At 50.7% G+C, this 25,889-nt stretch overlaps 1 protein-coding gene across 2 annotated transcripts in view; it reads right to left on the bottom strand.

The window, feature by feature from the left end:
* LOXHD1 (lipoxygenase homology PLAT domains 1) overlaps positions 1 to 25,889 on the bottom strand; it is a 149,147-nt gene that overhangs the window by 115,181 nt on the left and 8,077 nt on the right. For both annotated transcript variants that reach the window (XM_088019417.1, XM_028098420.1), the window contains exons 3-4: positions 21,424 to 21,504; positions 19,417 to 19,601 (exon numbers count right to left, since the gene is read on the bottom strand). In XM_088019417.1, coding sequence (XP_087875543.1) covers positions 19,417 to 19,601; positions 21,424 to 21,504 — 266 coding nt within the window. The remainder of the gene's footprint in view (positions 1 to 19,416; positions 19,602 to 21,423; positions 21,505 to 25,889) is intronic.

Below are 25,889 nucleotides of genomic sequence, written 5' to 3'. Positions count from 1 at the left end.
CATGCTACCTTGGGATGCATGAATCAGCCCCAATCCAGATGCCACACTGAACCAGACCACCAGCCCATCTCCCCTGGATACTGAAATGCTTCTTACTGGGCCCACTGCACATCTACTCTGCCCTCTCCAATCTGTTCTCCACACTTCATCACAGTGTAAAAATTCACTGGGGAAAATACATTCTGCAAATGAAAATCAAATTTATATGTAAATTATCAGGGCCATACCCAATGCAAAAACTAGAGGCACTGAGAGTAGCCAGCAAATGCATGCTTAGTGGTTACCTCACTTAAAGATCTGTATTGCTTCCCGTATCTTTCCCCAATTGGCAGAACCCCATGCACTGTAACCTCCAAATGCCTCAGCGCTGGCCATGGCCTTGTGGGGGGATGGGGCTCAATGTAAACTACACAACAGGCTGAGCTCTGCCTAGGTCTCCCCAGCTGGAGCCTGCCTTAGAGTGAAGGAGCGAAGGAGAGGGGTTGCTGTGTGGTGCAGCAAGGAAGGCTCCTCTAGACTTTCTTTGGGTGCTAACAATTCCAAGGGCTGAGGTGATTTTCCCCTCCCTTTCCCCTTCCTTCAGTGACTTTTTATTTTTTATGTAGGAGAATTTTGTTCAGATTTCTTATGCCCAATATGTGAAATTTATAAAACTAGAGGTGTTTCACTAACTCAAAAAGGTATCTGTACCCCCCTGTTTGTTGCAGCATTATTTACAATAGCCAAGACATGGAAAAAACCTAAGTTTCCATCAATGGAAGAATAGATAAAGAAGTATACACACTCACACACATGCACACAAACATACATAAATATATAATGGAATATTATTCAGCCACGAGAAAGAAGGGAATCTTGACGTTTGCAATAACATGGATGGACCCTGAGGGCATTATGCTAACTAAACTAGGCCAGTCACATAAAGACAAATACAGCATGATTCCACTGATAATGTGGAATCCAAAAAACAAACAACAACAACAAAAAACAAAAACACCCCTAAAAATCCCCCAAACCAGAACAAAACAACCGCAAACCCATAGATACAGAGAACAGATTGGTGGTTGCCAGAAGTGGGGTACAGGAAGTAAACAAGATGAGTCAAAAGGTACAAACCTTCGGTTATAAGATAAATAAATTAGGACCTGTAATGCACGGCATGGCAACTGTAGTGAATAATACTGTATTGCCTATCTGCAAGGTGCTGAGAGAGTAGATCTTAAAAGTTCTCATCACAAGAAAAAAATGTGTCATTATATGTGGTGATGGATGTTAACTGGACTTTTTATGATGCTCATTTCTCAGTATATACACATACCAAATCATTATTTTGTATACCTGAAACTAATATAATGTTTTATGTCAATTATACCTCAATAAAAATAAACTGGAACTGTTTTAATTGAGGCCCAGAGTTCCAGGCCTTCTGCCTGCCCATCTCCTCCCATCTCCTTCCTAATGTCCTAGCCCCCAGGGGCTTTCTCCTCCGCATTCCTTGGCTCTGCCATGTTGTCTGTGTCAATGATTCCCAAGTTTACCATCTATCGCCTTGCATGGTTAGCTGTTTCCTGCAGGTGAGGCTTCCAAGTTCTTCAAGAACTTAAAAAAGGTCTGGGGCAGGACCTCCTTCTCATGTATAGCCCCCCAAAACAGCCCCTAGCACATTTTGCTGAGCACATACTAGAGTCTCACTAAGTATGTCAGAAAGCAACTTGATTCGCATTTCCTAAAGCTCAAAGTCCCAGGGAAGTCACTCAGGGCAAAGGAGTGAGGTGGGGGAGATAAGGAGAAAACTTAATTTCACCCAGTTCCTATCTTGAATCCTGCCCAGCAGCTGCCATCTAGAGATGACATGATGCCGAATGTTGCGGGGCACCCACAGAGGACACCCCCAATATCCACAGCCCTGAAGGCTGATCTTTAACCTGCTGAGAACCTGAGCCGGGAGGGAACAATTCTCTCCTTGAACCTCACTTGGTGAGATCCCTCACAAGAGAGGGAAGACCCTCCAATTCTTGTCCCCAACCAAAGAGCTCCCAGATTCCCACCCCACTTTCTTCCCCATGAAGACCCCTCTGAGATGGGAGACAGAACCAGGGTCTTCAGAAGAACCCCTAGGTCAGTGACTTGAAGTCTGAGCCACATTCAGGTTACCTGGGGAGCTTGCCGACCGGGCAGGTTTCCAGCCCACCCCCCCTTCCCCGAAGATCCTGTGACATCTGTAGAGGACCAGGAGGGCCCTGGCCGGTCCAGCAGCGCCTGCTCCTGATCATCTTCCAAGTCGCAGAGGCCTCTGGCTGCGGGCTGTTCTTTCCTCCTCTGAGAACCCTTCATTTGGGTTCACACCCTTTCTCAGCTCCAGTCTAGGGCTTACTTCACACAGAGGCAAGTCCCCTCTGCAGGGTGACAAGATGCCCCGGGTCCCCTTGGCTGGTGATGCCAGGGTGAGGTGGGGGCTGGGGGAGGCCCTAAAGGCCACTGCTGAGTATCAGTGGGTCAGAGAGGGCGACAGGACTCCAGAAAGAATGGGGCACAGTGCAGCAGGAGGAAAGGATAAGGGGGGCTGGGGAGCCCTTGGGGAAGGAGCAGCAGACATTCTGCATCATTCCAGAAGGCAGAATTGGACTTAGCACTTGAATTATAAAGAAGGATATTTTAGCTCACCAAAAGAAACATTTTCTAGTAGCTAGGGCTATCCAACAAAGGCAGGAGATGACCTTGGGGGAAGTTAGTTTCCCATCCCTAGAGACATCTAAGCAGTCACTTTGTGACAAGCACATTGGTGGAGAGCCATCTGTCAGGGAGGCTGTAAAGAAAATACCAGAGGTGAAAGAATGTGAGAACACTAAGGGTCTTTTTCAGTCTGCAATTCCATGACATCTGACCAGGAAAGGCAGGCTGCAGACTAGAGAGGGAAGCCAAGAGATGGGGGGGGGGGGGGGGGGAGGTGCCCGAGGCTGGTGCAGGCAGGCCTGGGGAGCAGGAGCCCACGCAGGGCTTTGGGAACACAAAGCATCCCCTTCCCAGGAAAGTCCAGAGAAGCAGGCATCAAGGCTGAAATAAGGCCACGTAGGAGACAAGGGTGGAAGGAGTTTCCAGAACTTTCCAGCTGAGGTGGACAAGGGGCCCAAGCCCAGGGGTCAGAAAATCAGATGAACAGAATGCAGGAAAAAATCAGTTCTGGGATAAGGTTGGACTGTTCTCTAACCTCTGCAGAACTCTCTATGGCAAGATGGGGCCCTGGGTTCTCGTGTGGTTGGCTGGGTGAGGAGCAGCACCCCCGTGTGCCAGATGACCTCCTATCAAATTGAGGAGAGGCTGAGAAAAGCAGCAGGGTGGACAGGCATACCTCACAAAACTGTTCTCTAAAAGGCCCTGAAGAGGGACAATGAGGCTTATTATATTACTGTTCTCCCGGCTTTGCTTCCACATTTCCTCTCCAAGCAGAACCCCATCCTATCTCATGTGCCGTTTTTCCAAACAAGGCCTAGGGCCCTGTGCCAACCCTAAATTGTGATAAAATGCATATACTGTTGAGAGAACATGACGGGATAAAAGCAGGGCTTCATTCTCTCATGGCTGGCCGACTCAGCACAGTGCACCCGGCCTTACTCCCAAGAGGTCATGAGAGCTCCCCACTTTCCCGTGATCAGGATTTCAATGAGCACAAACTTGCCATTCTGGTCACAAGTGGGTTTGTGTATGTCGAATTCACCCCTTAGATCTGGTGATCCGTGTGAGAGCAAAATGTCCGTATGTGAAATGTGGCTGCCTCCCTGGTGAAAGGACCAGCCAGAGGGGAAGGTCCCAGGCCAGGAAAAACCCCTGCCCCAGAGGCCAGAAGGGAACAAGGGGGGCCAGAGAAAGCAGATGAGAGCAAAGAGTTCAAAGAGGATGGCCGGGGCTGGCCCACATTCTAGGGCAAAGAATACTAAACGGTCACCCAGGCCTTGCAGCTCATGAGGCCCCTGCAAGTCCTTGATGTCATCTGAACCATACAACGGCCACACGATACAGGCAGAACAGATACTGTTGACATTCTCATTTACAGATGAGGAAACGGAGGCTCAGGGGGCAAGGCGTCTTGCCCGGGGCCACACAGCTGCTAAATGATGCAAGAGGGGCTCAAAGCCAGGTCTCTTTTCCCTGAAGCTAGGGCTCTTTCTAGAATGTGTCTGGGCCTCTCATTCTCTGTGCCAAGGGGTAGGCACATTTTTTCTGTAAAGTGCCAGATAGTAAATATTTCAGGCCTTGCAGGCCACCTGGTCTCTTTTGCAAGGACTCGACTCTGCAGGGGTTATCATGAAGGCAGCCATGAGCCAGCCATACGGTAGTACCCCCCTCCCCTTACCTGCGAGACTACGGTGGAGATCCCCAGAGGATGCCTGCGACCCTGGCGCGCACCCACCCCTACAGAAACTAGGTTTTTTTCCTATACAGACACAGAGATTACTAATAATGTTACAACAACTGCAATAATATGCTGTAATAAAAGTGGTGTGAGTGTGGGCTCCCTCTCTCAAAATTCCTTCCCGTACTGGGCTCACCCCTCTGGAGATGATGGGAGAGGACAAATGCCTGCATGATCACCACGTGAAGAGAACGACGCAGGCTCCAGGACTCGCCTTCCGACCACCGGTCATGAGTGGAGCCTCTGCTTCGGAGGCGGACTGACCTCCTGAAACCGCGCACGCCGGACGCGCGGCGTAAAACTACGTAAGCAAGTGGGCGTGGCCTTGTGCCAATGAACTTTATGGACTTCATAGAACTTTATTGAACTTCATAGAACTCTCCTGTGTCATCAGATATTATTCGTGTTTGATTTCTTTTCAACCTTGAAAAAATGTAAACATCTCTGTTCGCTCCAGGTCCTCACAAGACTATACCTAGTCGGCCCACAGCCTGTATGTAGATGGCCACCCGCTGCCCCAAGCTGTCTTGTGCTTTCCAGGCACTGTTCTGTGTTTCTCGGCAGGGGACTGCAGGCAGTTCTCTGCTCGGTGGCCTGGAATGGGAGTGGAAGTGCTTGGTGCAGGGGTGGCCAGCCTGCTGGTCGCAGGGTGATCACAGCACACTCATCACTAGCTAAGCAGCTCAAGGCTCTGAAGACTGGGGAACGGTTGCCCTTTTTCTGTGGGGCTGGAGGGGGTGAGAAGGACCATGTCCTGCCTAGTGTGGGCAGGGAGGGCCAGCTTTCCCTGTCCCTACAATGCTGGGTGACTGGGCTGAGCTCAACGTTCCCCTGAGTGCAGTACAGTATGGGGGCCTGGGCTGGGGTTTCCTGAAGGTGGGGACAGATGGCAGCATCAGTTCTGCAACTTCAGGCATTGTGCCTTCAGCTCTTTGCTTGGCTGAGAGTGAACAAGGAGCAGAGATGGAAAGAGAGGGTGAAGGTCAGGTTGGAGGAGGGACTAGCAAGTTCACTGACCTTCCTGAGCAAGCATGGGACCAACAGGGCCTAGTGATGTATCGCAGGAACGGTTGCCCAAGACAGTTCTTCGGTTGGCTTGTGGTTTAATCAACGCTATAACATTTTCCCTTGAACTGATTTCTCTCTGGCCTTTTAGTGGGTAACCATTAGCTCATAGGGTGCCTTTCTACAAATCAGAAAAAGTCTCCCTTCCTCAAGACACTTTACTGCCATCTGTTGGATAATTGTCATAATAGATACACAAACCTACAACCTCTATCATGTGAAAAGTGTCTCCTTACATAGTCTCAGTTGTGCCGTGCACAACCTGCATATCTGAACCCGGCAACACTACCTTTCAGAGTTGTTGCCTTTCCCTGAAGGTCAGTGAGAACTCAAAGAAGCCAAAGTAGTTTGAGCGTTGATCCGAACAATATACAGTAAGGGAAATGGACCAGAGATTAAGGTAATCCCAGGGTACCTTCCAGAGCCAAACAGAACTGAGTTGGGGTACTGCAGGTATGGCATAAGTTGCAGCTTAAAGACAGGTGGCCGCCTTAAGGCCCTGCTTGCCCTGCCCAGGGGATCCACCAGGCGAGCCTTGCACCCTCTTTCCTCTGCAGGCTGCATGGCAGAGGCACAGCCCTGCTCCCTCTGAACAGGAACCATGTCCCCTGTGGGCCAACCGGAAGCTGCCTGTGTGGGCTTCCAGAAAAGGCAGGCATGGCAGGCCCGAGCTGCCGCCTGCGCCTGGTGCGCCAGCCTCCCCCACAGCCTCGCCTGCGCTCTGTCTGGAACAGTCAGCACACAGCAGCGACAGGACACATCTGAGAGAGCCACCTTGGGCGGCGGGGGGGGGGGGGGGGGGGGAAGCACAGCCACGAGTGGGCCGCATCCCCCAGATCTCGCTGCCGAGCCGGGCTGAGCTGCTCGTCACGTTCCCGATGACAGAAGTCAAGCAAATGCCCGGAAACGAAGCCTCGGTCCCGCTTGCCAAGGAAGGGACCCTCCCACACCCAACGTGATCTGAGCCTCCCAGCTGCTCACGTGGCCCGGGCTTTTTTAGGAAGCAGGGAATCATGAATGAAGTCCTGCTGCGTTGACGCACGGTGTTTCTTTCCCTAGCCTCGAGCATTCTCAGGTCCTGCATGGTTAGAACGCGGCTTCATTCACTCGGGGCCGGTGAGAGGAGGTGAGGGGGAGGCAGGGGGCTGGCGGGACTTGACTTCGGCCCAGCCCCACCGGAGTCCACAGCTGCTCCCTGGCACCCATCACTTCCGCTCAGCCCGAGCCAGCCGCTGCAGAAGCGAGATCTCACCCGCGCCGCGGAGGAGGACACGGAACCCAGCGAGAGACACCGGCGGGACTGCCCTGGGGGTGGGGGCGAGCGGAATGTTCTCCCCCAGCCATGGAAGGCCCCCCCCCCGCGAATCCTTGCGCCTGCGCGGGTGCGGGAAGGGGTGGACCCCGGAAGACCCAGCGCGGGGAGCTGGGTCACAGCCCCCGAGCAGTGAAGGTCCTCCCAGGTCCAGAGACTCGAGTCTACCTCCCCCCTTGCTGCCCCCAAAAGGTTTCCTCTTCCTTCCCTCTGGTCCAGAGGTCCACATCTCTCACCCAGAGTCACCCGATTCTTCAATTAGGACTTGGAACTCCTCTGCTTTCTCGAGAATTCCCTCAACCTTGCCGCCCCTGCAGACACACGCACTTACCAAAGTGGTAAGAGCCTCTGATGCTTACGGAGGACTGACATGGCCCGTCACATCTCTTTCTCCTGTAATCCTCACGATGGCAGACCCTATTACTACTGCGGTCACCACTCACTGAGAAAGCATTGGAAGCAGCAGGTTAAGAAACCTAATCAAGTTCCCACAGTCAGCAAGGGTGAAGCCCAGATTTGGACTCAAGAGGTCCGGGCAGGGAGGTTCTCTCTCAGCTGTCACTGTGCCCACCCTGCCAGGTCTAGCTTAGAGCCCACCTCCCAAGCCCGCGGTGCTCCACTCTAGAACTCTCCAGGCGTGTATCACTTATTTGGTACCTAACAGGTGCTCAAGCACATGCTGAGCCTGGTTACGCGAGGACATTAAAACATCGCTCAGTCATTAACGGTTGCTCCTGGGTGGTAATCAAGAAAAAGCACTCTGTCCCTTGTTTCACTGCCAAATCATAGATAGCTAGTATCCTTTCCTAGGACACTGTGATGTAAGCCTGATGTTATCAGGTGCTGAAAGACTATGGAGTAGGTACGCTTTCACTCCTTTTAGCTCATTGTGCTCACGCCCTCATCCAATTCATTGCCAAGCCCCAGAGAGCCATTTCCACATGTCCCTCAGACACTCATCTCCCTTGGTTCCCACCCCCACTGCTCTGCAGTACCCTTCCTTTCCACCTGCACACCCCAGCAATCTTGGCTCTATTTCTCACCTTTCCACCCCAGACTCCACTCCGCTGCTGGGAAACCAGCACTTCTCGTCCCCTGCTGGAGGAACCAGAACGCCACACAGCCTTCCTGGAGGGCAGGTGAGTAATACCTGTCAGAAGGCTTACTATTTTACAAACCCCTTGAACTAACAATTCAATCCCTGTGCATAACAATTCATTTATACTAGGAAATAATTGTGTTCATAAATGACCTATAAAGATGTCTATCACAGCATATCACAGCATCGTTAATAACGAAAAATTGAGAACAACCTAAAAATATCCAAAACGGGCAATCGTTGGGGTGAATTACAATATTCACCCATGCGACCATTTAAAATAATGGTTTAGAAGATTGTTCAATGTTATGATATGATATTAAGTGAAAAAACCTGGTTACAAAGTTGACTGTAATACAATACCACTTTTAATAGTGGTTAATATATTCATACATAAAAAAGAAAAGGAAGGAAATTCAAAATGTTAACAGCAGTATCTCCAGGGCTCTCCTACACGGCTATTAAGTTCAAGGCTCTGGGTTTACTCTTGGGTCCATCACTTCTATGCAAATGACCTAACCTCTCTGTGCCTTAGTTTGCTTCACCTATAAAATGGGAATAATAATAATAAATCTGTCATGGCAGTGTTGTGAAGATTAGATAGATAGATAGAGATTAGAACAATGTCTGACATTGAGTGAGTGCCCAATAAAAATTAGCTATTATCATTTTGGGGGTATGGGATTATGGAAGCTTTTATTCTTCTTGCTTATTTGTACTTTTGACAATTTTTACAATAGCCATACTTTTCCCCCTGTAATTGAAAACTAAAGATTGACGTCACCTAAAGCCAACACTTGAATAAGTCACGCCCTCTGTAGTCCAGAGGAGCTGTTGAGAACCGCCAGTCTGTAAGACACACCTAAAGAAAATCCATGCACTTGATAGATAACCTTACATGAACTGGCTTTGGTACCAGAAACCTTTGAGTTTGCTGGTCAGGGCAGCTAGGAGGCTAGAGGGAGGGTTGAGGACTGGACTAAGGAAGAGAAAAGACAGAGGCAGGGGCCCACCAAAGACATCCAGCCCCGGGTAGGTGGGAACCCTTTCTCTGACACCCTTGCGCCACTCTGGCCAACACTTGGAGCTCAGGGGAAGGGTCCAGCAGGAAACCACTGGTGGCTGGAATGGACACCCACAGCTGGATCATTGCCAAGGCAATTTCTGTATTATAAGTTCCAATTATCATGCATACAAAATGCAGCTCTGAGAAAGTGCTCTCCACTAATAGGGAAAAAAAAACGGTTATTATGAACACCTATTTGAAAACCTCATTCTGTTTGGAAGCCTAGCAAACTCCTTCCCAACTAGGAAGCCTCAATTGGGCATCACCTCCTCTATGAAGCCCTCCTGATTTCTCCTTCCTCTATGCTTCCATTGGTCTAGGTCATTCCCTACTTAGGACATTCTGTCTTTTTGCACTGATTATTTACTGGCTCGACTCTCTCCCTTTTAGTCTCTAAGTTCCTAGAGAGAAAGACCTGTACATATTTACCCTGAGCAAAGGATCTGGTACATAAAAGATTCCCCAAAGTGCCCACTGAAAACTGAATGACATTGGAAGAGCACAAGGTGGCATCTGGAGCCCAGGGCACTAGCTCTGCCCACATTGGGTGACCAAGAGCCAGTGGCTTAACTTCCTGAGGCTTCTGTTTTCTTATCGATAAAATGGAGGAAGAGTTGATAAGGTCCCTTCCGGTCCTGAAATTCTCTGATATTCCTCACTGAGGCCTCATTGGAAACAGTTCTCTGCTTCCCACTCTTTCCGGAGATGATTTTCTGCAACGTTAGGTGGGAGCAGATGGGGTGGGCGGGGAGCTGCTGCGAAGTTCAGAGGAGGAGAGCGCTGCAGGACTGGCCCAGCTCCCCCACACCCCGCCCGAAACCCTGACGGCCCAGGCCCACCTCCAGAGGGTTTGAGGGAACAATGACTCCCAAGCAGCATCCACAGCAAATAGAGCTCAGAGGGCTCTGGGTAATGTTTGAGCTGGGTTAAGGGGAAACATCAGGGAGAAGGAAAGGGGTGTGGAAGAGAGGTTCTCCCTGCAGGCTTCCACTGAAATCAAGGTCATGAGCCTATTTCCAGTTGTCTAGATGAGCCTGGTGGATTCTAGAGGGGATCCTGGCACTCAGTGGCTCCAAAGTCCTACCTGATTCTGAAAGGCCAGAATCTTGAGTCTGTGCATCTCAGAGTCAGAAAAAACCTGGATGTAGGGGAAGAAGAAGGGAAAACATCAGGATCGTAACAAGCAGCACCTCCTCAATACTGGTGTCATTTACTGAGCACTTACGCTGTGGCCAGCAATGCGTTAAGTGTTTACGTTCATTTCCCCCAATGAATCAGCTCAACCACTTTATGAAGTGGGAATTCACGCTGTCCCCACTTTACGGATGAAGAGATAGAGGCACAGAGCGTAAGACATCTGCTCCTGCTTACCCAACAAGTGGAGTGGCAGAGCCAGGTCTGGGCGGCAGAGAATGGGGGTCTGGCACCTTGCTCACGGTGGAGGGATGGGCACTATGCAGAAGAATGCTAAGTATGGGAGGGGGTGAAATGAGAAAAAAGTATCCACAACAGAAGGGAGGACACCAAAAGCCGGTTTCCTCTGCTCCATGGAGGAGGCCTAGCCCTAGACCCATCCTTCTCATTTTGGTTAACTCTATTAATCCTAAAAAGACCCTGAGAAACCACCCACAGAGGAAGAAGCTGAGGATGGGAGTGGAACTGAGATCCGCCCCGGGTCTCATCACTGTTGGTGGCAAAGCCAGAACTAAATTAAGGGTTTATCGTCCCTTGTGCTTTCTGACCCAGAGAGCTATATTTTAAAGTCAATGATTTGATTACCGGGTGGTATCATCCTATAGAATGTGGGAGTAAGTCAGGGCTGCTGGTTTAATTGGCAGAGCCCTCGTGATGGGTGCTTTCTGCCTCCATCAGCCAGGCTGCTTGCATGCTGTGTTTGCTTTTGCACCAGGCAGTTCTCTGGTAGGCCCATCATAATCCGCTGCAGGTCAGCGAAATTTGCACATGCCTTGAAAATGTTAATCGCGAGCCCTTTCTTGTCCAATCCCTTCTTCAAATGCACCATGGGCACTGTGCCCAGCACGGTCTTGCCAAGACCGGGTGCACATCTGGAGCTGTGTGATAATCGCTGTGCTGCACACCGTGGGCCGTAATGAAATTATAAACCCAGTTGCCTGATGAAATCACTGGGAGTGGAAACAATGCTTATGCTGGACAAACACAATCCCATTTCTACCTGTTCCCTGGCCTCTGAGCAGCTTTCAGCCCCAGCATTAGCTGTCCCATTTGCTACAACATGAAGAAGAAAGAAAGAAAGAAAGAAGAAGAAGAAAAAGAAGAAGAAGAAGAAGAAGAAGAAGAAGAAGAAGAAGAAAAAGAAAGGAAGGAAGAAGGAAGGGCGGAGGAAGCCAGACTAGGAGCCTGGCCGAAAAGGTCATCCGCCCTTCCCAGCCTCCCAACCACCTGCGTGCTTCTGGCCCACCTGCCCAAGCCGATGCTACTTCTGCAAGCAGCCCCTTGGTCTCTTTGGGGCATTGCACAGTACTAGCTGCAGCCATATTTACTATTAGACCACCAAAGAAGATAAATGCTCCTTTTCCCAAAGGAAGCCTAGGGTACAGGCTCAGCTGGGAGAAGGGGAGGGGCAGGACCCACTTCCGACCCAGCCCTTCTGAATGCGAGGGCCTCCTCTGCTGCCGGCAAGGCCTGGGTCTGAAACATCGATACGCTGTTGTGCCTGCTTTCCGACAGCCCTGGGGTGTGAACAGCCCCCAGGCCAGCTGGAACTCAGCTCTTGGCTTCCGAGGCCTGTCACATTGCCAAGTTGGCAGAACTTTCCCCAAGCAATGTGGTGTGGGCTCAGTACTAATTTAAGCCACGTGATCATCTCAGCGCTTTTTAAGGTGGGAGGGTTTGTGGGTTGGTGCTGGGATGAGGACAATTACTTGGCCAGAAGGCAGGAAGTGACATCATATTAGCAGTGAGAAAGCCAGGCAGGGTCTGTCCTAAACGGGTCTGGCCCACTCCAGCCTCAGAGATGTGTCCTGAGCCTCCCTGGGGCCAGAGGGATGGGCAGCCCTGTGCTCTCAGCCCGTGCAACTCCGCACCATACTCACAATCGCACCTGCGTGCTGGGCCCCAGGGATGTCACACCAGAAGTAACAACATCAAGGTTCGGGGAGTGAATTCAGGGGGTGGGAGACCTGGAGCCAGGGAAGGGAGACAAGGAGACATTCAGCTAGCAGAATACCAGAAGAAAGCCAGTGCTACAAAGGACCCAAGAGAACATCTAGTCCAACCTTCTGGTAAGATGAAGCAGCAGCCCAGAGGGGACCAGTAACCTGTCTAAGGCACACAGTAATCAAAGGGCAAGACTAGAAGCCAGTTACCTGCCCCCCACTCCCTCGTAGAGCTCTTTCCACCCATCTCTGCTGCTGGTCTTCATAAGTGGGTGTGTCTACACATGACCCCCCACCAACCACCACACACACACACACACACACACACACACACACACACACACACAGAGGAGCCTGTTTTTTACTAATCTCCCTCAAGCCCCTGAGTCCCAGTGGCCAAGTTGGCAGGTAGGGAGACCCCAGAGAAACCTGAGCTTGGCTGGAGAGCCCAGAGAGACATATATTCAGCAGTTAGCACCCAAACAGGCCAATAGCAGTCCCTGAGATATGGGGTGTCTCAGCCATCTATCCATCTTAAAACACCAGGGTGGGTTACAACCCACCCCATCAGCCACAGTGGCTACTTCTGGCCATGAATTGGCCAGATCACATGTGAATCTCAGGGAGCAGGCTGAAAAGTTTCCCCTCCCTGCCCATGAGATTCTCTACACATCCCTGACTGCAGCTGGGAGGGGCAGACCCCCTGGAGAATCCACTTCTGTGTAGGGCACAGACGTCAATTTCTCCAGGGTTTCAAGGGGGAGAACGCAAGGCAAGGGGGTAGGCAGTGCTTTCCGGAGAGGCTGGGGCTTTACCCCCAGCAGGGCTTGGGTAGCATGGGGAAAACTGAAGCACAGGATGAAGGAGAGCATGGAAGGGGGAAAGGCGCTGGCTCTGATGTTTCCTCTCACCCTGAAATATGTTTTGTTGACAGCCTTCTCTCTAACCGACCTGACACAGAAGTCTGGGAGCAAGGGTAACCCTTCCAGGCAGTGGTCTTTGGGTCCTTGCGGGGCTTGATGGAACAGGGCCTGAGCCCCAGAAACTTCTGTCAGGAGTCTGGCTTCCACGCCACCATCAGGGAGCAGGTGGGGAGAGAATGTCTCATCCTCAGACCCGTTTCCTATGGGTCCCTTGAAACTTCCTCATGGTTTATAAGTGCTGGAAAGAACAGCTTTCAGAGCCACCGTCTGCCAGACACTGGAGCCAACACAATCTGAGCAAACAAGTTGAGAAATGGGAGCTGCTGGTCTGGGACTAAGAAACAGAGGGAGAGGTAGGAGGTGGTCTATGCATGCTCACCTTGACCTTGATATAGGTGTAAAGTGGGGATAATAATAGACCTCACCTCCGAGGGGCACTGTGGATTTGTACAGTGTATGCATATGAAGACACAAGACTATAGAAACATTTTGTCTAAAGGTCACCTAGCTAGAAGGTAGTATTTTGGGGATTTGGACCTAAGACTTTTATGTCTTGAGACATGGAGCTCTGAACCATGTGATGCCCTCCCCTCTCCTTGAGTGTAGCTCGTACTATGGTAGTCTGTGTCCTCACTGGACTACAAGCAACTGGAGTGTCTGGACCGTATCCTTAACCCAGACCCAGCATTTAAGAGCAGCTCAGGGAGCGGAGGGGCATGACCCATGATAGCCGCTAATGGCGATGCTTCAGCTCAAGGCCTGGGAGACTGTGCTGAGATTCTGGCCAGAGGCCCTCAGTGTACAGATGTCAAGGTAGCTACTCTGCCCCTCTGGGTTCTGAGTTGTCAAGAGGGGAAGCCATTCTAGACAGAAATCCTCTAAGAAGAGAGTCAGACATCCATGGCAATGAGGGGATGCCAAGAGGCAGATGGCGGGATGGAAAATTCACTACAATTCTGGAGCAATTCGATAGCCAAGACTGTATTCCCACGGATAGTCAATGCAGACATGCTGAACGAGCGGCTGCCAGCCTTCCACAGGCCCCAGAATGTGCCAGGACCCCTGACACCCACTCTAAGAGGGAGACGAGCATAGAGATGGCTGCTAACTCCCTAGTAGGGTGCGTGTATGTCTGAGATTATTAATCAGGAGGTGTGATGTCTCCTCGACCATTCGGCTAAGATATGGAGGGGAGCCAGCCAAAAATGGGACACCCACTCCTGCTGACTCACGTGGGAATGAGTCAGGAAAATCCAGGTTGTTTCTCCAGAAGCCTTGAAGTCCTGGGCAAGAATTGAGGACTTGGGATGGAGACAGCATTTTCATCTTTTCTTCCAGGGGAATAAGAGCCCTTTGACTGCAAAGTCAGTGTGGTGTATTGTCACCGTGGTGTATTGGGTTAATGGAAAGGCGGGATTGGTTATAAGAAGCAGGACATCAAGGGAGCCTGGATATCCAAACAATCTTAAAACAACAAAGTTGGAAGTCTTATGCATCATGATTTCTGAACTTCCTACAAAGCTACAATAATCAAAACAGTTCAGTACTGACTTAAGAGCAGACATTTGGGTCAATGAGAAGAATAGTGAGCCCAGAAATAAGCCCTTGTGTATATGGCCAAGTGATATTTGACAAGGGTGCCAAAACCATTCAATGGGGACGGGACAGTCTTTACAACAAATGATGCTAGGAAAACTGGATCTCCACGTGCAAAAAAAAAAAAAAAAAAAACAACAACAACCCAAAATTGGACCTTTATTTCATTCCCTATACAAAAATTAACTAAAAATGGATCAATGGTTTAAACATAAGAGGTAGAAGTATAACACTTTTAGAAGAAAACATGGGACAAAATCTTCATGATATTGGGTATGGCGATGATGGTTGGATGTGACACCAAAAGCACAGGCAACAAAAGAAAAAATCATAAATTGGACTCATAAAAATTAAAAACTATTGTGCATCAACACAACTCATTTCAACAGAGGGAAAAGGCAACCCATGGAATGGGAGACAATATTTGTAAATCAAATCACACCAGCTAAGAAGTTAATATCCACAAATACATTCTGGATGGACCCCTACAATTGAACAATGAGAGCAAACAGCCCAATTTTAAAATAGGCAAAGGAATTGAATGGACGTTTCTCCAAAGAAGATGTACAAATGACCCATAAGCACAAGAAGAGATGCCTGACGTCAGTAATCATGGTTATTATTTAAAAGACAACAACAACAACAGAAAATGAAGCGTCGGTGAGTATGTAGAGAAACTGGAACCCTCATGCATTGTTAGTGGGAACGTGAAATGATGTCGCTACCGTAGAAAACAGTATGGCAGTTCCTCAAAAAGTTAAACATAGAGTTACTACCTGATCCAGTAATTCCACTGCTGGGTCTGTACCCAAAAGAAATGAAAGCAGGAATTTGAATAGCTATTTGTACACTAACATTCATGACGTTATTTATAATAGCCAAAAGATAGAAACAACCCCAATGTCCATCAACCGTTGAGTGGGTCAATAAAACAGGGTCTAGGCATATAATGGACTATTATTCAGCCCGACAAAGAAAGGAAGTTCCCACACATGCTGTGACATGGGTGGACCTTGAAGACATTATGCTAAAGTAAAATAAGCCAGTCACAAAAGAACAAATAGTCTATGATTCCACTTATGTAAGATCCCTAAGGAGTCAAATTTATAGAGACAGAGGGTAGAGCAGAGGTTCCCTGGAGCTGGAGGAAATGGGAACAGGGAGTCATTATTTTATGCGGACAGCGTTTCAGTTGGGGAAGATGAAGAAGTTCCGGAGGTGGATGGTGGTGATGGTTGCACAGCATTGTGGATTTACTTAATGCCACTGAATTAGACATTTAAACATGGTTAAGAAAGTGAATTTTATATGTTTTACCACAATAATAATTTTAAAAAGAAGTAGGTTGATGGAGTCAGGGAGGCCTGTGCACTCTGTTCTGAGGAGCCCCCATCTGGAACACAGGGTTCTTGTCTAGGAGGTACATTCTTGGGGAGCCCTGGCAAACCAGAGCTGCTCAGCGAGGCAGGCTGGACATGTGCCCCGAGAGAAGCCAAGAGCAGCCTGTCTTCACACGGCTGAGGGGCAGACAGGAAAATGTACAGGGTGTTTGTCAGCAGAGGCCTGCAACAGACAAGCAGAGGAAGTGCCAGGGAGACCGTTTGGGGTTTAATTTCCCGCAGATCTTTCTGACAACCAGTGCCACTTAGCACTGGAACGGCTGGGTGATTGGGAGCCGTCCACCGCTCAAGAAAGGCTAGATTCAAACCAAGGCTGGAGAAGTAACCGGTGGGGATGTACGCTGTGAAAGGGATTCTTGTGACCGTAGGAGACTGGTCCTTCTGCCCTCGATGAGCCCTAGCTGTGACCCCTCAGGCCCTGGTCTCTTAGGGGCCAGGCTGGTTGCCCTGCCCAGGGACGGGCAGAAAGCCTCTTCCAAGAATTAGGAGCCCTGCATTCTAGTGTCAGCTCCATCTGTGGTCGGCTGTTTGATGTTAGATGAATCACCACCTCTCTGAGCATCAGTTAACCCATCTGTGTAACCAACACCTGCCCGCCCTCCTTCACCTTGCCTCCCCCAGAGGTGTGCTAGGGATGGAGTGAAGCCAGGACTCATGAAGAGGAGAGCCCAGATATCTTACCAGCCTCCTCCGCTCCTCCGTATTTCTACTTTCCCTTCCTCACAGATCAGGGCTGGTACTGTTTCCCGGTGCTCAGTTTGCACGCCACTGGTGGCACGTGGGATGCTAACGGTGATACAGGAGGGTTATCTACCATTGTGCATTTGTTTTAATATGTGCTGATGTATACCTGATATTTATAGCCAATAACAGGGTTTTTTTTGTGATAATAATATCCACTTTCTTCTTAAACTGACTTACAAGACAATAGACAAGTTGCCAAAAGTGAGCTTAAGAAGAAGAATAAGAAAATAATAAAGGAAGTTGTTGTACTTGAATAAAGCAAAAATCTTGAAGATGGAATGTGAGTGGCTGGGGTTTGGAAACCTCCAGTGGTTGAGGGGACACAACAACCTGTCTCCCCTCACCCCAGTGACAGATCCCCAAGGCCTGGCAATCAGACACAGAGGAAACCAAAAGGTGAAATGTTTGGGTTGGCCCTGATGCCTGGTTTCCTTAGGGTGTCAGATGCAGAGATTTTTACCAACCAACTGAGAACCACTGAGAAACTGAACTTGTCTCTAGGATCTTCCAGCCACACAACTGTGAGTTGGCCGTCATCCACCCCCTTCTTTTGCAACCTCCTGTCCCTTTCCTTCCTCATGCCTACCTTTGCCAGAGTGGGATCCACGAAGGAAGAGGGTGGCCCTGACCAGGCATTCACCCCAACGGCTTAGGAAGATGTTGGGCACTTTCCCACATTTAAAGAGAACCCTAGAGAGGTAAAAGTAATCTCCATGGCAAAAGTCAGGCACTGTGCCATGCAGTGGAGGGTGACATTCTTGTCCAGGGCAGAAGTCCTAAAGCTCTGCAGCTCACTGACACCCACAGGTAGGGCAAGCTCCCCTCATGCCTGTGTCTTTAAGCCTGATATACGAGATCCCTTGTAGGGGAACCATCTAGAAACCTGATCAAGGTCCAGCCCGTCCACCCCTGCCACTACCTTCTGATCACCTCTGTCAAAGGGTCAGTCAGTCAGCCTAGAACACCTACCCTCCCTGAAGAGCAGGAATGAAAGAAGGTTCCAGCTAACTATCAGCCAGAACTTCAGGAGATGGTCCTGGGGGTGGGGAGGAGGGAGCAAGGCTATCCAACTAATGAACCACCATGTCTTGGAGGGTCGTGAAGGGGTGAAATACACACTTAAAATGTCCCCTTCTGTTATTGCCCACATCCCACGTCTTAAAGTATTTTCATCTATCAAACTGCATGGATGAAGAAATAATTATCTTCCCCGTTTTGATCAGAGACGTTCTGCAGCAACCAAACATCAAGTTGGTGTAATTCCAGGTGAAAAACAAAGAGAGTTAAACTCTTGTTTAACGAGGTGATCAGAAGACTTTAAGTCTCTTTAAGGGGATCAGTGAGTCCAAGATGGTACCTCCCTACAGCCATGGCAAGCAGGGGTGTCGAGCAGTATTTAATGGCATAGAAACAAACATGCTCTAAAACAGGATGTACCAGCCCATTCTTTCAAACTATACATGCATGGAGAAGACTAGAAATGCATGGAGAAGACTAGAAATGAGTGCACAAAAATGTCACCAGTGATGTTTATCCAGGTGATAGAATTACAGGCATTCCGTTTTTATGTTTGCACGTGTCTCTGTTTTCTAAATTCTCTACAACGATCAAATTTGGCTTTTGTTAAGAAGAGAAAGATCAATAACATATCCTTTTAAGAAAAGAAACAGTGATGTTGCAAGTTATGATGATGGGGGCCACAGAGGAACGAGGCAAGTTCAAGGTCAGCTAGAAGGTAGAAAGTCAGAGGTAGACAGAGAAAGGAGAGCTGAAGCCCAGTGGGACAAGGGGTATGTTTCCTTCTGCCCAGCTGGGTTGCAAGAGAGGATGGGATTTGGAGACCACAGGGCACGTGTTGGATGGCCGAGTCTAAGGGGTGCGCCTCCCCTCTGTTGCTTTGTTGAGTGACCCTGGCAAAGGCACTTTCCCTGGCTACCAAATGCCTTTCCCTCCGATGGCCTATGACTCTCGGCAAGCAAGGTGTTGTGATGGTGGTACCCACATGTGATGTCTCCTCTTTTGGAAAGGCAAATATGTCCAATAATGAGGTAGGGTGAGGTCAGCACTTTAGGGGACAAAAGTGTGATAAAATAGGTCATGGGATATGGTGTGTGTTCTTCCATGATTTGTCCCCCTGCCTCCCGTGGAGCTAAAATGACTGAATTTAAGGCCTCTGATGCACTTGAAATTAGTTGTTTCCCTCCTCATAAAATTAGGAAGAGATGGGGATGGCTTGATGGCGCCCTGGAAGCCGTGAGTTCTGATTCTTATCCGCCACGCCCTGGCCATAGCTCCCCTTCCTTTGGGCATCAGTAGAACGGCAAAGAAACAGGATGGCAGGGACAGCTCCTTTGACCTCAGAGAGGACGCTCGGCGGGTACCTATCAGCGAGAGTTGTCGAAAACACAGGACATGCTGAGAACTGCCCCCACCCCTCAGTCATGCGTCCGGTCCTCTCGCTTTCCCCTTCCCCTGAACCCCCAGAGCACATAAGCTGGCTCTTGGGAAAGCCACGTGGAGAGATGGGGCTTCAGCCGGGCCCTAGCCAACAGGAGGACCCTGGAGGAGTGGCAAAGGGGACAGGGGACTGGCCAGAGCAAGAGAGAGGCACGGGCCAGCCTGGGGCAGGGAGGGATGGCGGGCAGGCCGGCCTCAGCACTGACCTCGGGGAGCGTCCATGGGGTCGAAGCTGGCTAGCAGGTCACGGCACCGCTGGCGGTCACCTTCTACCGTGCTCAGCCAGCTGTTGCAGTTGAAGTAGTAACGGAGGTGAGGCCGCTTCATGTCGGTGACAATCACACGATCCAGGTACCAGCTGGCATTCAGGCCCGTGTCGTCGTGCTCGATCCTGGGGCGGAAGCAGACACCCACACGTCATTGGCAGAACGGAGACAACACCCCTTCCACACTGGAATACCCAAATGTTCACTCCAAAGAGGGGTTCCATCATTTTGTTCTTGTGGTTGCTTTACCCCTCGAACCTCAACTTCCTCATCTGCAAAATGGGAATACCCTGCAAGGTAGAGGTGCTTATTAATGAGTGTTACATGGTTACATCACTGGCAAGGTAATAACGCCTGCCACAGAAAATCCGGGATTGCCTAGGCTTGCGGCAGGACCATCTTGAGCTTCCCTTCCCTCTCTGGCCTCCAGACCCCCAGACCTACCCCCCCAGATACTCACCTTAGTCCCACCACCCAGATTGATGCCCCCTGGCCGTCTAGACTGACGTGGCCCCGTGGAAATATCACACGAGCTGCATGTGTGAGCCATGTACGTAAGCTTAGATTTTCTAGTAGCCACATTAAAAAAGAAGAAAAAGGACCGGGGAAGTTCATCTTAATAATGTATTCTATTTCATCCATTTATCACTTCAACACCTAACCATGTGAAAATTTACTAATGAGATATTTGACATTCTTTTCTTTTACTAAATTTTCAAAAAGCTAGTGTGTTTATATATGCCTACAGTGCATCTCAATTTGGACCAGCCACATTTCAAGTGCTCAGTAGCCACACGTGGCCAGGGTCCATCGTATCCGGCAGCACAGATCCTCACTCTTCAAAAATCTGGCCTCCCAAATTTCCCCCACTTCCTACAGTCCCCCTCAGGCTTTGGCAGGCCCAGTTTTTCCTCTGAGGTCAGTGTCTCCTCCGACCTTGACCTCTGGATGGCCTCACTTTGCACCAAGCGTCTCCTCCCTGCTCGTTGCAGTGAGGCGCTATCTTTGCTATTTGTGGGACAAACACAAACTCAAGGCAGCACATTCCAGACGGACTGATGGTGTACACGAGGATGCACGTCTCTGCCTGTCAGAGAGCCCAGCGCAGTAGGACCTCAGAGTAATAGTTGCCTTTCCCCGCACCAACACCCTCTCCCGACCCTCCCCTTCCCTGTTCGTCACACAGCCAGTGCCAGGGCCCTCCTGTGTCCCTTACTTCCCCAGGAAAGTTCGTGGTCTTATACTTTCTAGTGGGAGGAAGACAAATCAGGACTGAACTGAGGAAGCACTTGACCCCCATCCAGGCCCTAGCCTGGGTGCAAGCAGACCACAGATGACCCTGACATCCTGACAAATGGGCGTGAACTTGAATGGGCATGGGTAGTCGGGAGGGAGGGGGCACAGGGAGGGCAACTGAAGGCTCTTCCTTGGCAACCAGGCTGATAGAGTTCTCCTTCCCCACATGCTCACACCAACGCCCCCAGAGGGCAACAAGAGGCGTCCTGCAACGTGACCTGGCATCTCTAACCCGTGCTGAGTGCCCGCTACTATCTAAGCACTAACTCACTGAGTCCTCACTACCTCGTTACTACAAGTGAGGGAAGTGGGGCTTAGAGAGGAATTGTCTGAAGTCCCACAGCTAGCAAATGGCAGGCCAGACATTTGAACCACAGTGATCCGGACTCAGAATTGGCTCCTGACCACTGTGTTCGTGCCTCTCAGAGCTGATTTCCCCAGTTTGTGAGACAGCGTCTCAAACTGTCTTAACCCAAAGAAGTGAATCTCTAATGGGCGAGTTTGGGGTGGGTGGGAAAGATTTGGGCCTTCAATCACCCCTCAAATGACATCAGGGAATAATCAACACCCAGAAAGTGTCAGGAGTGACGTCAGTCCCTAATCTACTGGCCTTCTTCTCACTCCCTCCCTGGTCAGGGGCCAGATTCCTACCTGATTTTGTAGATGAGGCCCACATTGTTGGTTCTCACCCGGAACACGTCGACGTTGGCTTTCTCAAAGGCAGATTCACTCCTACAATGAACGTGTACACAGTTAGCACAGATTTGCACTTGGCTCACAAGCCCGGGAGGAGAGCCAAGGGCTGGCAACCCCCTTCTTCCTCCACCGTCCCAGTCTCGGGAGGTGCTACGAGTCACTGCTCCCATTCTAAGAATCCTTTCCAACAGAGGGCGAGGTTGGTTAGTATTCACTCCTTGCTTTCACAGTCAAGTTGTCCTGTGATGCTTGCCATGTGTCACTAGGACAAGTATGGTGGGCAATATTAGCCCCATTTTACAAACAGGGACTCTGCTAGCTGGTAGCAGAGCTGGGACCAGAACCTGGATCTCCAAAGTCATGACCCAACGGGCTCTGGTTGCTCTGAGTTGGGACAGTGGAGGAAGAAGGCAGGCACAGTGAATGCCATGGTGCTCTTGGGTCTGCAGGCCCCCGGGCCTCTCCTCACTTGCCTTGCTCTTGCTGGAGGAAATTGCAATGGCAGCCCCAAGCGGATGCAGACCTTGGGTTGTGGTCCACGGTCCTGCCATTCCAACAAGGAAGGAAACATTCAACCCAAACCAGCAACCAAGGGAGTGGGGCGGTGAGGGAATACATATCTGGCATTACACAGATGGTGTGAACAGAAGCAAGTACACCTGAGATGTTCCTCAACGAGCTGCCCAGGTGAGTCCAAACTCAGGAGCGTCCTAGATTCCATCAGCTTAGACACAGGAGGGCAGGAGCAACCTCACCACAGAGTCCTCCGGGAGCAGAAGCTGGAATCTCATGTGGACATCGGCTGCGTCCTCTGTGTGGGCTGGGACGCTGCCAGTGGAGCCTGCTTACAGCTCTTCCTGCCCCCACAGTGAAGCCGGAGAGCTGTGGACGTCCCCCCGGGCCCCCAGCTGGGGCTCCCAGCACCAGCACACAGCCCCCAGGAAAAGAAAAGCGTGAAACACACATGCCTATTTATTGGCCATTACTGTGTTTCCAAATAAAGAGGGAAGTGAAGAACCTTCTCTCTAAGGCAACAAGGCTCCCACTCTCTCAGCCACAGAAGGCTTGTAAGGTTCTACGGACTCGGAAGCTGTGGTCCTGCAAACAGGCCCACTTTAGCAAAGAGTCTGTCCTCAGAAGTCTCCTGAAGGTGGGCGCATCATGAGGCATGAGGCCTCAGGCCTTCCTAAAGCAGGCAGAGCTCATGAAGTCAGGTGATAAGCATACACAGAGGCAGCCTTGTCAGGGGACAAGTTGAGGTCTGGGCACAGAGGGTGAGGAGGAGAAAGTGCTAGAAATTTCTGGATTTTTGTTCGAGTGAAAGGACCCATTTGCAGGCTTGCTGCACATACCTGTCAGAACCTCACTTCCAACAGTGAATAATGACACAGCCCGTGTTTTGTTACATGGTGTGCCATGGTGTGGAAAACACATGAACATCGATTCTGTGCCTTGGGATTGTGTGAATGGGAAAGAAGTGAATAGGAGGTATTTTCTGTTTCAACATGAGATAAGGAAATACATTTTTAGAAGAGACAAAATCTCTATATCTCTACATCGACCTAGGAAAGAGTGGCCCTGGGAAGCTGTGTGGAAGAATATCATGCAGCCGTCAAAAACTCCTGTTATAAAAGAAGAGTTAATAGAACAGACACAGGCTTATGATATAGGCTTAAAAGAAAAAGCAGATTAAAAATAGAATGTGTGAACAGAACGACCAACACAACAGGATGCCAACTGCATTTAAAAACAATGGAGTGGAAGGATTTATCCAAAAATATCGTGTCTAGATGGTAAGACTATTATGAAATGTTGGTTATTTATTCTTGTCTGTATACATTTCTTTTAAGTTTTCTGAAGGGAACGCATCTTGATTTGCAATCACAAACACAGCGCAGTCCCGTTTCCGCAGCCCCCGCTCCCCACGGCCTGCAGCTGCCTGGCGTGAATCCTCGGGGACGGGTTTGAGGATGGTCAGGCTTAATCTGCTGCGGGGCCTGGAATTTGGGAAACAGCCAATGCTGATGAGCAGGGGGAAGGGGGGCGATTTGGAGGGAAAGCAGCTGGTGTCCTGAGGAGCCTCTGACCACAGCCCCTTCTGGAGAAGCTCTGACAGCTGCCTTTAACCTTCAGAAAGGCCCTGTGCCCTTGACCAGGTGGCACGTGCATTCGGACGTCCCAGTGTGTTTGTTAATAGTTGACCATGGCGCTTTACTGTCCCTCGGACAACAAATGTTAGAAAGCGAGGTGGAAGGAGGGAGACCAGGAGAGAGAGGTCTACCACGATGGGCAGAGGGTCTCCGGACCCCAGCGGAGTGTTCCAGGGTATCACAGGATGTGGAGCAATTGTCCGCAGAGCTCATGCGATGGGGCCCAACATCTCCCTGGCAGGGCCTCTCTCCAGAGGAAGGAAGGGAGGGACTACAGAGACAGACCTACCCGGACTCTCTTCTTGCAGAGGGGGGCCAGGATAATCCCAAAGAAGCCCCAACTGCCACCCACCAGGTCAGATTCTGAAATGCCCACCTCTGGGAAGTCAGAAGGCAATATCGGTTGGTTTCAGAGAACTGACTGGAGGCAAGAGAGAAGTACCAAAGGACAGAGGATCCCCCGGCAAAGGAAACATGAGAAATGCAGACTTCTTCACGTTCCCTTGTGGGGGAATGTGGCTGCCCCGTGGCTCCTGGCCGCTTAGCAAATGAAGGCTAATACAGTCAGCAGCCCCCTGCCTGCCCGGGGCCTGCCCATTCAGCGGGGACCCCTACCCAGGAGAGCCTGTGAAGGCCGCACAGGGCATTTTAGCTGCCAACCTGGCAGAGCTAGCGGGCTAAAATGCCAGGCGTTCTCCGACACTCAGACGGTGAATTCTCAACAGGAGAACCACGTTCCAGAAGATGCATGAGATCCCATCCTTTTGCCATATTCTGAACATGTGACCCAGTGCTGGGGGTGGTCCTGGGTAACAGGGAAGGGCACCCAGAACATGGGGCCTTCCCCTGGGAGCCATGGCTGTTGACATTCACATGGTGTGGGGTCGGGGTGGAGGTCAGCTGACAGGGGATCCAAGTGAACGTGCCACTCTCTTTGCTGCCTAACAGAGGACCCCGTGTGTACTGAGGAGTCAGACACCGGACCACGAGGGTCAGAACAGTCAGCATGTTAACATCAGGAACCAGACAATTGCAGCAGAATTATTTTGTATTGGGAAATAAACATTCTGAAAGGCCAGGTGGGAGGCAGGTGAAGTCCAGGGGCACAGGAGAAAAGGCAGAAGACAGGGCAGGAACAGAGAGAGGAGAGAGAATAGAGAGGGCGTGGGAGACGCAGGAGAGGAAGGTGGAGTGAGGGGGCGTGGCCACACGCCCTGGAGAAAGCAGCCAGGGAGAAATTCCAGGGTAGGCAGGGGCTTAATCTTCAGACGTCAGAATCTGTCTAAGATTCCATTTCAAGTCGTTTGCATTGCTGTGCTGGGAACTCGCTCTGGTGCCCTGAGTATCAGGGAAGTCTATACACTCAAAACACCCTGTAGCCTCTGTGTGTGTGTGCGCGCGTGTGTGTAAAGCAAGGAAAAGGAGCTGGGTGCCAGCTGACACACGAGTTGGCTTTGGGGTGAGGTAGGGCCTCGAGGAGGGAACAGCAGCCCACAGCGAGATGAGAAACTGAGAGCCAGACCCCAGGGCAGGGGTGGGGGCGAAGGGTGGGCTGGAACGCCTGCCTCTAAATGTCACAGCAAGGCGACCTCTGCGGCCCTCAGCGTCTGGGTTCCTGGAGCAGCCCGGAATTCCTTGGAAAGCGGTGTTCCCCTCCCAGGCCCAAGGTCTCCACCTTGAACTGAAAGCATCTTAGGTGGCGAGGATTGTGTCTTTGCAATTCTCTCTGCAGACACTTCCTCAGGTCTCACAGCGGCCAAGTTAATCTTTCTTGGCCATGTTGTAAGTCGGGCCTCTGCTGATCAGCTTGTAAGCAAGGCCTTCTAAAGCCCGGTCCTCCCCTCCTGGCTCCGTGCCGCCACTGTGTGTCTGCAAGCTGATCCCTGGGGTCTCAGGTACCCTCCCCCTGCTCCTCTCTCATCTGAGTCTCTTTCACTACCCGAGGCCCAGATCACCTGCCCTTCCCTGTAAAGTCCCGTTCTGGCCACCCTGACAACGCAGCACTTACGGGGCTCTGACTGTTTGCAAGCACCTGGGAGAGGGGCCGGAGGGATGAAGCCGACCTCCCCTCACCGTCCACTCCACCTGGCATCCCTCTGCACATCACGTCCCCAGCCTCCCAGGACAGACAGCGGGGGCTACAAAATGAGCCCCACCTCTGAACCCTCCTGCTCCCCCTGGGCTCCTGCAGAGCCCTCCAGGCCAGGCCGACCGGGGTCCGGGCCAGACCTGTGCCCTTGCTGCCCAACCCGGAGCACGACACAGGTACGG

The sequence above is a fragment of the Eumetopias jubatus genome, unplaced genomic scaffold (genome assembly GCF_037043125.1).
Source record: "Eumetopias jubatus isolate StellerSeaLion01/CBP00866 unplaced genomic scaffold, mEumJub1_p1.0 scaffold_16, whole genome shotgun sequence".
NCBI lineage: Eukaryota > Metazoa > Chordata > Mammalia > Carnivora > Otariidae > Eumetopias > Eumetopias jubatus.
This window is presented reverse-complemented; position numbering and strand designations above follow the sequence as displayed.